Source organism: Palaemon carinicauda, chromosome 20 (genome assembly GCF_036898095.1).
Source record: "Palaemon carinicauda isolate YSFRI2023 chromosome 20, ASM3689809v2, whole genome shotgun sequence".
NCBI lineage: Eukaryota > Metazoa > Arthropoda > Malacostraca > Decapoda > Palaemonidae > Palaemon > Palaemon carinicauda.
The window spans coordinates 28,921,704-28,934,774 of NC_090744.1; the positions used below are offsets into that span (position 1 = coordinate 28,921,704).

General features: G+C 34.7%; 1 protein-coding gene across 1 annotated transcript in view; it reads left to right on the forward strand.

Annotated features, from left to right (window-relative positions):
* Nucleotides 1-9,357: 9,357 nt before the first annotated feature.
* Nucleotides 9,358-13,071, forward strand: part of LOC137660244 (titin-like) — a 15,795-nt gene continuing 12,081 nt past the window's right edge. Inside the window, 1 exon segment of the mRNA XM_068394976.1 lies at nt 9,358-9,485. Within this exon segment, the coding sequence (XP_068251077.1) occupies nt 9,473-9,485 (13 nt within the window). The 5' untranslated portion in view covers nt 9,358-9,472.

A 13,071-nucleotide genomic window follows, 5' to 3' on the forward strand; every position in this document is an offset into this window, starting at 1 on the left:
AGATATTTTTTCATTATCAGATATAATTAAACAAGAATTGTGGTTGTTTTTATGAAAGGTAGTTCTTAACGAAAAAATTATAATGTGGGGGTTTTGACTCTACACTCTGTTTAGTCTTTAAACCTGTTTAGGTAAGAAATGAGAGCACAACTACTAAGAATAATATATATATATATATATATATATATTATATATACATATATATGAATATACATTTTATATATACACATATATATATATATATATATATATATATATAAATATATATATATATATACATTTAAATAAATATATATATATATATATATATATATCCCTTTCTGAGTGGGGATACCTTAACGTGGTAAAATTATTTGTGTATCGCTATGATACGCAATGCTGTATTAGTCAGGGTCCCATACTAGGTTGGTTTGCTGTGAGTGATCAGAAAAAAATATCCCACCATCACCATTCTGCACTGGCCAGCGTGGTGATAAAAAAAAATTGACATGTCTAAGTCATTTGTCCTTAAGTGGACTAGATTCACCTGCATTTGTTGTTGATGGTGTTGTGTGTGTGTGTGTATATATATATATATATATATATATATAAACAAATAAAACTACTTTTAATTATGGAAAGATTCACTGGGGAGGCAGTTTGTAATATATGATTGTTAAAGTAAAGACTAATTCTCTTGAAAACCTCATTTGTCTTATTTAAAAATATTATATATAGGTAGAATTTTATTAGTTTTCTAACAGATAACCAATTAATGAAGAAAATAACATAAGATTTTACTCGTCAGTCTTTCTAAAGAGCAAAGACTCTCCTAAGACTTCACCAAAGACTTGCTGCGAGCATTCCTGCCCCTCAGCGCTCCGGCAAGGGCAAGTCATGCCCTTGTCGAAGGGGCAAGAGGGATATCATAGGGCAAGAGTCAACAACCGTAATTCTATAGTGAGAAATATTAAATGTGATATTGGGACCTCGCTGCCTTTCTAACTTCCATTTCAATAATACCTACATGTTTCGCTTGATAAGACCCCTTCTTCGCAAAATTCATTTCAGTGTGCGGTAATTACTTAGCTGATTGCGCCAGATAGGTGCTGACCACAATTCTGCAAAAAAAAAAAAAAAAAAAAAAAAAAAAAAAAATACAATTATATCTCCTAAGTAAAAAAAAAAAGATAATTTTCGTTTGGACGTTTCTGATATCAAATAAAAACAGATAATTGATGAAGAAACCTTTTATTAATGATGTAAATTTGTCTTGTTCTTATAATATTCTGGATAGTGTATGCTGTTTTGAGAAAATAGAAAAATCTATTTCAAAATTTTCCAACAAATAAAATTACTCCTCGACTTGATGATTTGAGCTACTCAAGATAAATTCATTCCTTTCCAAGTTGAAGAGGCAACTAGGAAGTAGAGATATCTTTTAGTTCATTTATAGGCCTAACGGTTTATAGAGATCACAATATCTCCACCATTAGCTTATCTCTCAAGACAAGTTTGATACCTGATGTGTTATCGAATCTGAATTTTAAGTAAATTCATATTTTATGTTACATTAAGATCCAAAAGAACTCGATTTCTATAAAAAAAAAAAGAAGAAAACACGATAGGGATAAAAAAGATGCTATGACCCTTCAGAATAGGCATAGGCCTACCAACCAGGAGCAGACCACATCTGCAAACAATGTCGGAACGAGTTACGTGTTTGGCTTGCAAATAGTCTGAAGGACTTGTGATTGACGGGTGAAAAAACTCTTGGGTAATCTCTTCTCATTTGTATGTGACAGTTTGCTCTCTCTCCCAGACGATATAATGAGGAAACAAACAATGGCGTTTAATTAGATTAGTAAATTCTAATGCGTCATAAACTATTATCTGGTTGTTCAAATAAATTGTTCATTGTTCACTTGTGACATTCATTTGTTTGGATTCATTTCATCTATAGATTTTGATGCCATGACATCATCAAAACGTTACACTTGTTGTTCAATATATATATATATATATATATATGCATTCATCATTATTATCAGCCGTTACTAGCCCACTGCAGAACAAAGGCCTCAGACAAGTCCTTCGACTTGCATCTGTTTACGGTCTTTCTGTGCCTGTCTACGTCCGCAAACTTTTGTTGTTCGTCTATCTATCGTCTTCTCTTCCTTACCCTGCTTCTTTTGCAATCTCTAGGGACCCATTCTGTTATTCTTAATGTCCATCTATTATCTACCATTCTCACTATATGTCTGCTCATGTCCATTTCTTTTTATTACATGTTGTCATAATATCCTCTACTTCAGTTTGGTCTCGTATCCATGTTGCTCTTTTCATTACTCTTTTCATAGTTCTCTGATTTGTAACTAAATTATTTTCAAAGGCTTTAGTAAGGTTCCAAGTTTCTGATGCATAAGTTAATACTAGTAGGACCATCTCATTAAATACTTTTCTTTTTAAAGTGGTATTTTGATCATCATCATCTCCTCCCACGTCTATTGACACAAATGTCCTCGGTTAGACTTCACCTGTCGTCTCTATCTTGAGCTTTTATTTCAATACTTCTCCATTCATCATCTCATACTCCAAATATCCTAGTCCTCAGCCATGTAGGCCTGGATCTTCCAACTCTTCTAGTGCCTTATGGAGCCCAATTGAAAGTTTAGTGAATTAATCTCTCTTGGGTAGTGCCAGGAGCATGCCCAACCTATCTCCATCTACCCCTCACATTATAATGTATATATATAAATATACACACACACACACACATATATATATATATATATATATATATATATGTGTGTGTGTGTGTGTGTGTGTGTGTTTGTGTATGTGTGCACCCAGGCTAGCTCACGCACGCGCGCGTGTGTATTAAACAAAGGTTTTCCATCAGCTTGGGTGAAAAAAAAAATCAACAAAAAGTTTACAACCCCTAAAAGAGAAAGATAGCCGTTTCGTACCCTATGCCCCTACTGGCTGCATCCAGGCATCATCTCGTACCTCGGGCGAATCTCATCAGTATAACAAACGGGATTAGTTTCGTAATAAAAATATATATTATGAGAGAGAGAGAGAGAGAGAGAGAGAGAGAGAGAGAGAGGAGAGAGAGAGAGAAGGGGCGTTCACCTAGACATGGAAAATGTCGGTGACCCTTTAATTATGTCCGGCTGACCTTTCCTTTTCTTCTTCTTCTTCTTCTTCTTCTTCTTCTTGTACTGGAAGTGTTGTGGGCGTTAACACCCAAAATGTTCAAAATACTCTGTTATGATATTTTGGATACAACATGTACTTATTACATTATATTTTATTTTGATTCTCAGCTGATTTTTATATATTTGAAAATCTTTGTTAATTCATTAATTATTTTGTTTATTGGTTTATTCATTTACGACTTTGTCAATTTACTTTTTTTAATATATTAATCTACTGTACATGCAGAATTTTTGAATTTTATATTTAACAAATAATCTATTTATCTATTCATTAATAATACATTGCTCTGTTTTTTTTTTCTTTTCTTGTAGATTTACTTCTCTGTCTAAGCTGTACACTTTTTTTATCTTATATATTTTCATATCGCTTTTTTTTTTTTTTCAAAAGGTACTATATTCAATAAAAGCTTCTGGAGCCATTTATTGGAGTTTTATTCGGGACAATCATTTACAAAAAAAGAAAAAAAGAAAAAAAAAGAAATAATTACTCGTCATATCCAGGCAATTGAAATTGCATGTAAATCCTCATATCTTATCATCCCTTTATTTCTCTTCCTCTTCCCTCCCCTACTCTTCCCTGGACGCCGGTCTTCCTCTTTCTCTGGCGAAGAGGACTACTCTGCTCAGGTCCTAATGGCTGCCGTTCAGATATTATCTCTTCGCTTTATTTTCCAACATTTTATCTTCCATATTTTTTACTGGGCGCCGAATACGCTAGGCTTCTCTCTCTCCCTCTCTCTCTCTCTCTCTCTCTCTCTCTCTCTACTTAAATATGAACAATAATGCAACATACAATTCTCCATATCTAAGTAAAAACTTATTCTTTTTCCTCTTGTTTTGTTGAAGTTTTTTATAGTTTATATAGGAAATATCTATTTTAATGTTGTTACTGTTCTTAGAATACATTATTTTTTCCTTGTTTCCTTTCCTCACTGGGCTATTGTCTCTGTTGGATCTCCTGGGCTTATAGCATCCTGCTTTTCCAACTAGTGTTGTAGCTTAGCAAGTAATAATAATAATAATAATAATGATAATAATAATAATAATAACAATAATAACTCTTTAGTTTCTGACTTATATAGAAGTGGCAAGAACACCTTATTATATCTAGAAAAAAAATAAAATATTTCATATACAGAATAAAAGATAAGGTGTTATTAGATAAAATATTTGTATACATTCATACAAACCCTTAGTCTTTTATTTCTAGTTAGTGGACTAATGGAAACGTTCCTCCCTGGCGATCTTCTGGACAGGAGAGAGTCCTGCTCAAACTTGATAGTTTCTTACAGTGTCTGCAACCTCACCATCCTTGTGAGCTAAGGATGTTTTTTTTTTTTTTTGGGGGGGGGGGTGGGGTTGGGCCTATAGGTCTACCTGCTGAGTTATCAGCAGCATTTGCCGGGTCCTCCCTGGCCCTAGCTTGGGCGGAGAGTGGGATATGACTTTGATCTTATGTATATATGGTCAGTCTCTAAGGCATTGTCCTGCTAGTGCATTGTCACTGTCTTTTACCGCTGCCATTCATGAGCGGTCTTTAAACTTTTAAAAGAATTCAGGAAGTGAATTTTTCCAAAGATTTTGATTATCATCCGAATCCGGATTCATGTAAGAGATTATCAAAATCCATTGGTGACTTTTAGTGATACTTGCAAACAGACAAGCAAACATTCATCAAACCTCACTGGCAGAGGTAAATCAAATTAGATAAAAAAAAAAACTCATAAAAATAAATTCATATCACTTATATACCTTAAGTGTCATCATCATCATCATCATCCGTGACTATAGTCAGTTCTTTTATGGGTAGTAGGTTGGCCAGGGCACCAGCCACCCGTTGAGATACTACCGCTAGAGAGTTACAGGGTCTTTTCACTGGCCAGACAGTACTACATTGGATCCTTCTCTCTGGTTACGGTTCACTTTCCCTTCGCCTACACATACACCGAATAGTTTGGCATATTCTTTATAGAGTCTCCTCTGTCCTCATACACCTGACAACACTGATATTACCAAACAAATCTTCTTCACCAAAGGGGTTAACTACTGCACTGTAATTGTTCAGTAGCTACTTTCTTCTTGGTAAGCGTAGAAGAGACTCTTTAGCTATGGTAAGCAGCTCTTCTAAGAGAAGGACATTCCAAAATCAAACCATTGTTCTCTAGTCTTGGGTAGTGTCATAAGCTCTGTACCATGGTCTTCCACTATCTTGGGTTAGAGTTCTCTTGCTTGAGGGTACACTCGGGCATACTATTCTAATTTATCTTCCTCTTGTTTTGTTAAAGTTTTTATAGTTTATATAGGAGATATTTATTTTAATGTTATTCTTAAAATATTTATTTTTTCCTTGTTTCCTTTCCTCACTGGGCTATTTTCCCTGTTGGAGCCCCTGGGCTTATAGCATTCTGCTTTTCCAACTAGGGTTGTAGCTTAGCAATTAATGATAATATTAATAATAATGATCATAATGGGGCAGATTTGCACCGACTCGCAGGGGTGCCCTTTTCTCTCGGATAAGTTTCCTAATCGCTGATTGGTTAGAATTGTCTTGTCCAACCAATCAGCGACCAGGAAACTTTTCCGAGCTAAAAGGGCACCCTTGCGAGTCGGTCCAAATCTGCCTCACTAAAAGAATTGACCATAATCCACTGCAGGACAAAAGCCTAAGACATGTCCTTCCATTCGTGTCTGTTTATCGTCTTTCTATGCAAGTATATGCATGTATTTTTTTAGCTCATCAATCCATCGTCTTCTCTTCCTTCCTCTACTTCTCTTGCAATCTCTAGGGATCCATTCTGTTATTCTTAAAGTCCATCTTTTATGTATCAGTCTTATTATATGTCCTGCCAATGTCTATTTCGTTTTCGTACATGTTAGGATATCCTTAAGTGCAGAAAGCTACGGGATGCCAACGCAATAGCCCGTGTCCAGCACAAGGCTGGACAATCTAACAAGCAAGCAAGCAAGTGCAGAAAGACGTATAAACAAGCAAACAATTGCACAACCTTCGTTCAACTCCGCAAGCAGACGTAGAGAGAGAGAGAGAGAGAGAGAGAGAGAGAGAGAGAGAGAGAGAGAGGAGGAAAACAGAGAACCCGACCTAAAACTCAACTAATGATACCTTAACGACACCCTTCAACCAATCGATCATCCAATCATCTTTGGAAAGAAAATAGAAGACTTGTGACCTGTGCTTATTATCCTAAGTGCCCCCCCCCCCCCACCCCCCTCCCCCACCAGCCATTCCCCCTGCCATTGCCTGCAGCCCAGACGTAGAGGAACAAAGACTGCTTGAAGTGTTTTGCATTTTCTTTGCTTTTATTTGATTTTTATGAGCTTTTTTGGCAGTGAAATGTTATTTTCTCATATTTGTTTATTGTTCTAAATTTGGTAGTTTATTATTATTATTATTATTATTATTATTATTATTATTATTGTTGTTGTTGTTGTTGTTGTACTTAATTTTGTCATTATTATTATTATTATTATTATTAATATTATTGGTGTTGTTGTTTTTGTTGTTGTTGTTCTTATTATTATTATTATTATTATTATTATTATTATTATTATTATTTATCAACATCATCATCATTATTATAACTTATCATTCTTTCTTACAACACTGAAATATTTTTCTTCAAACAATTTATTTTCTCTTTCGTAGGATGGTTCTAGTTCCTCCAGGTCTAGGACATTTTTGGAATGTTAATGAAGAAACCAACAGAAGAATACAACAATTCTTCATACTCTCTATCATCTTCTTCTTAGGGTTGATAAGATGCTAGACTTAAACACTTCTTCCTCTGCGAATATTACTAACGAATTAACATCCCAAGAGACAGAGTTAACACTACAGATTAAATAGCCTAAACTAACCAGCTCTCTAGACCTATAGGGCTGATGGCATAGCTCTCATAGGCTAATAAAATAGAACACTCCTAGGCTGTCAGAGGGTCCAACAACCAGTCGGAGAATCTGAAAATATTATTCGTTCCAGAGACACTGGTCTCATTAAAGAGTAACTCGTCTCCCAAAACCGCAGAAGTCGGCAGAACAACGCCGTCTTAAATAGCTATCATGGGCTAATTTAGAAACCTGTGTTGTTTGCTCTCTCTCTCTCTCTCTCTCTCTCTCTCTCTCTCTCTCTCTCTCTCTCGTCTCGTCATTGGTCTAGCTAGTATCGAAGTTTAAAATGAGGCTCTTATATAGCACCAGACACTAAGACTAAGTTATCATCATACATCAATTCAAAGTCTTCGTAATGTATGTATTTGTTTGCTTATAGATCTAGTTGTAGCTAATATTGCGTAAATGCCCGTCTTTAGGCTTAAAACCTGTCCGTCCTCTGAATAAACCGGAAAATAACGAACATAGTTGTCTTCCTTAAGCCTAAAAATACCCCGAGAATTTGTATGCAAAAATATCACATAAAACTCAGCATAAACTTTATGTACGACGGAGAGGTCACCCTTCCGTTTCCACGATCAGTCTTCTAAATGTTGAACACAAATCCGTTTTAAACGGAAATGTCATTTTGTTAACTGTCCATTCCAACAGGGCAACAGGAAATGATTACGACACGGAGACGTCTCCTTGACCTTCTCTTCTTCACTTTTTTTCATAGTTAAAATTCTCCAGAAAGACTTTAATCGACCTTCCTTCTGCCCACTTGTTTTTACTTGGGTTGTGAGTCTACGTGTAGAGATGTAGCATCTTCAGGAGGGTGGAAATTCCATACTAGCTCTATAGATGCGGCATCACTAGCTCGCCTAGGCCTTAGGCTTCTTATGTTGAGAGACGGTTTGGTTTGAATGCAAGTAAAATTTCGTATCATTTGTTTACAAATCATAACATCGGTTGAAACAAAAGTCGATCATAATTTATTTGCATTCGTTAGAAATGCAATCATAAATAACACTGAAAATGCGTCTATCGCATCTATAGTTGGTAGCAGTATTACAAATTTCACGCTATTTTCCCTGGAAATATAAAGACCCAATTGTTACCTACATATACAATAAACTCTTTTGAATCTCGCAGATTCTCTTAACTTCTTGAAATGTTTTTTTTTTTCTTTTTTTTATGAGAAAAGGACAATGAACCCCAGCGCTAAACCGAGGAAATTACGGATCAAGTTTGCCTGGATTTGTAGTAGACCATCACGCCTGACCTCATCCCTTCTAGACACATGTACGAAGACATGAACATTCTCCATACCTCGCCTCTGAGTTAACCATTAATTATTTACTACTTATATTCCATCTTTTGGCTCTTCTTTCTCTATTCTTTATAGCTTCGTTGATTTCCTTTTATTTTTTTATTTTTTTATTTTATTTTATTTTTTTTTTTTGCTTAACAATTATCTTCGTGTCATGCGACGGCCATAAAGTGGTGAGACTTTTTACAGCATACTCTCGTATAACTGCTCATTTCACAAAAAAAAGAAAAAAAAGAAAAAAGAAAAAAAAGTTTTATTTACGTGAAGTTCCTTGGGTTATCAATTCCCTTCCGCACAATGGTAGAGTTTTAGCCTTTCAAAACTATAATCCATAGTATTTTCATTTGTTATTAATGGTGGGAAGCATTTTTGCACATTCTTTTTAACGTCTTGATGAGTATTTAACCATTCAATTTATTCCACCCTCACGACTTTTCACTTAGGCCTACGATAGAAAATAATTCCTATTTGTGCTAAGTTACACATACAAGTTAAAATTAAACTCTAAGCATCCAAGTTACAAACGTTGATGATCGCATTTTTTGCGATGCCAGAGTATGTATAGGCCTACCACTCATGACAACTCCCAAAAAAATCTGCGTGAAAAGGTCAAAAAATCTATTTCATTACGATTTTGGTCATCATGCTACCTAGAAAGCCCTAGGAAGCTTTGGAAGCCCTAAAACATTAAAGACAAATGTAACCTTATCATACTTCATGACACCTCACAATATCAATTCAGCTCAGTCATAGAACCTGGTTCTGTTCGACTTCATCTGAGTTCATAGTTATAATATATTTGAAACTTATTTTCCAAATTCTGAGATAATGATTATTTAAGCACGTGTGCAATCATAACTAATCAATAAATAAACGTGCTGTACTGTGTTTGCACAATATATTGTGTCGTACTTTCGCCGGATAACATTGCTCGGATATGTAAACACGAGCTTTAAAAGTGCATTTACTTATAACAAATAACTTTCACTCTAAGTCTTCCTCTTTGGTGCCATTGGTGTTTAAAAACGATATATTCCTTCTGATATGAAAGCGAATGGAAATCAGAGGTAGGCTAGAGATTGTTCTTGATTTATATTGACCAATGTTACGTTTATGGAGATCACTCCTTGCGAAATGATGTTTAACATCAAGCGCTTGTGACTGGCGTTTGGATAAGTCCCCTTGGCTAATTATGGGAGAGGCTGGCTGTCCGTATTTAGAAAGTAAAGAAACGAGATTAAAGACTCGACAATAACATTTCATCGGTCTACTTTATTTGCATAATTACTATTCCAAACGTCACGCCCACCCCGGGTTGGGCGATACGGTTCTGATGCGTGTTTGTCCGGGTTTGTGTGCTCAGATGACTAGCGAAGAGACTTCTTGGCGATCAAATACATTCATATGTATTTGGATTAGCTACTCATATATGTTTTAGTATTGGGTCTTAAGAGTGCTCTGGTTTTGTTAAAGCTATCTAGGGAGTTTGACATTAATAGATCTTTGGATTTAAAGACAACCAGAAAGATTTTATCCTCGAGTTCTGCGAATAGATATATTATTATGTTTTTTCCTTTATTATTCTTTGTTGCCTCATTAAGGTCTTCTTCTTCTTCTTCTTCTTCTTCTTCTTCTTCTTCTTCTTCTTCTTCTTCTCTTATGGGTTAGAGATCGCTTGCTTGAGGGTACACTTAAGCACAGCATTCTACCTGTTTTCTTATTTCCTTTCCTCACTGGGCTATTTTACCCGTTTGAGCTCTTATGCTTATAGTAACCTGCTTCTCCAACTAGGGTTATAGTTTAGCAAGTAATAATAATAATAACAACGAGTTTTGTCCTTTATCGTTTGAGGATTGGGTTAGGTTTCGGTAGCGTTGTCCTTAAAACAAACATAGGCCTATAGAATGCAATTTGCATTCAGATAACGACAGTGACTTAATCTTTTGCTATAACTAGCTACTGATATCAAATAAGTTCAGGTTCTCGCACATCATAAAACAATAGAGCCACAAACGAAAGTAAAAACGACACAAAAGTGACGGAAATACATAAGCTTCATGTAAATAGTCGCACCTCAATTTTACTCCTACTCTCTAGCGGTCTGCTCGCCTTTGACCCACAGAAAGTGAGAGAAAGAGTTGAGTCACCCGAGAAGTCTTTCTCTCTTAACTCTCACGCTTATTTCTCCTTCACCTTCACTTATACCCATCGCCTCCATTTCTTCTTCTTTTCCTTCTTCCTCCTCCTCCTGAAATCGAGCCAAAGGGCCAAGTTGGGAAGCCCGAATAGGCTACCTCGCCCTCAGGCTGCAAAGCGATGTTAACTTCGGTTTCAAAGGAGCTTTGTTTTTATATCTTTGGTTCTGCTGGTTTCAAATAAAGCTTTAATTTTTATATAGGTTTGCTCCCGTGAAGGACATCTTTTACCTTAAAGATCTGATTTTAACGGAGTTTGGCTTTTGTGTGGGGTACCTTTCCCCGTACCTACGAAATATAACCTTGTTTGAATCTTTCTTTATAGAGGGCATCGTTCGCTGGGCGTATACTATATAATACACACACACACACACACACACACACATATATATATATATATATACTGTATATATATATATATATATATAGTTTGTATGCATATACATGCATCTCTCTCTCTCTCTCTCTCTCTCTCTCTCTCTATATATATATATATATATATGAATATGTATATATGTTTATGTATGTATATACACACACGTGTGTATCCTTATGCGTGCGAGTGCTCCCTCAAATGTATGCGTGTAGCTGTAGACGTAGCTATGTCCTTCCAAAGGGTACCTTGCCCTTTGAGCTTGCGAAAGAGCACACAGCCGGGGCTCCAACACGCCCAGTCCTTTCTCCATTTAACGGGAATGGCAGAAAGTTTGAAATGACTGCCCAGCCTTCCATGGTCTAGAGTCTAGACCTTTTTACCATTGTCTAGAACTTCTAGACAACGGTAAAAAAGGAATTCACGTCTGTAACTTATAGTTTCTTTCTGCCCTTTTGAATGTTTTTGTTTTCCAAACGAAGCTAACTAATCATTAGTGACATGTGAGATTAACTTTTTTTTTTTCTTTTTTTTTAGTTTGCAATCACCAGTGAAAAATTGATTCACAATTATTCAAGATTCATGTGAGATGAAAAGTAACGTAGTTTGAATTTTTTTGCTGGTAATAACAGCTTGTATTGGTTGGTGTCAGTAATTAAAGCCAAAACTAAAGGATATCTCTTTGGTAATAACAGCTTGTCCTTGCTGTCAGTAATCAAGGCCAATATATGAATATATATATATTTATATATATATATATATATATGTGTGTGTGTGTGTGTGTGTGTTTATATATATATATATTTATATATAAATATATATATGTATATATATATGTGTGTGTGTATATATATATATATATATATTTATATATATATATACATATATATATATATATATATATATATTTATATATATATACATATATATACTGTATATATATATATATATACATATATATATATATATATATATCATAGAGGGGAAAGATTATTCAGGATGTTTTCAAATTTAGAAATAGTAACCTTGGAACAAATCAGAATAATAACTGACAATACAGTCAATTACAGAACTGCAATAATAAAGTGCTTATTGTTAAATATAACCTTATCTTCTCATATGATTACAATGTACATCCTGATAAGTATGCTTCCGTTATCATCTGAAATCAAGTTTTTATTCATCTGCCAGATTTAGTCATCAGAAAATTTGGTCAAAAATAAAAAATGCGTCATTTTAAAACGTGACTGATTTTCACTTTAAAACTCAAGGTTATCAAGTTAATTTTTGAATGGTGTAATGTACAGCCAATGTTTGGCATTTTTTTTTTGGATCGGAATAGCTTTTTGTCTCTCTTTTACACAGACATGTATATATATGCACACATGCATACACACATTCACACACACACACACACACACACACATATATATATATATATATATACTATATGTATATATATATATATATATATATTCATTAAAATACACAATTTTTCGTGTATTTATGATAAATAGAATAACCCACAATATATGAGAAATTAAATTTAATTTCTCATACATTGTGGGTTATTATATATATATATATATATATATGTATATATATATATATATATATAAACTCCACTTCTCTCCATTTCATAATCAATCAATCTATCTAAATATCTACCTTTTTTGTAGCGAGTCATATTTCCTAACATTTCACCATTTTTTAAATTTTTTAATTACTTTCATCGCTCACCACTTCTTCTAAACATTTATCCTCAACTCCCATCAATCACTCATCATCTCCCCCCTCTCTCTCTCTCTCTCTCTCTCTCTCTGTAAGCGATACCACCTCTCAAAAAAAAGAGAAGAAGAAGAAGAAGAAGAAGAAACGTGACGCTCGTAATGGAATCCGGGTGTACAAGGATCAACCAAGACAGTAGCTTCATAGATTGTCGAAAAACTCTAATAGTTTCCTATTCCTTTAAAGTCTGTCTTCAATAGTTTTGTGAATTATCTTTTTTGTTACGTGATTTTCTCTCTCGTCTGTCTCATCTCTTTGCCCTTTTCTTTTTTTCTTCTCCTACTAGTTTTTGTTATA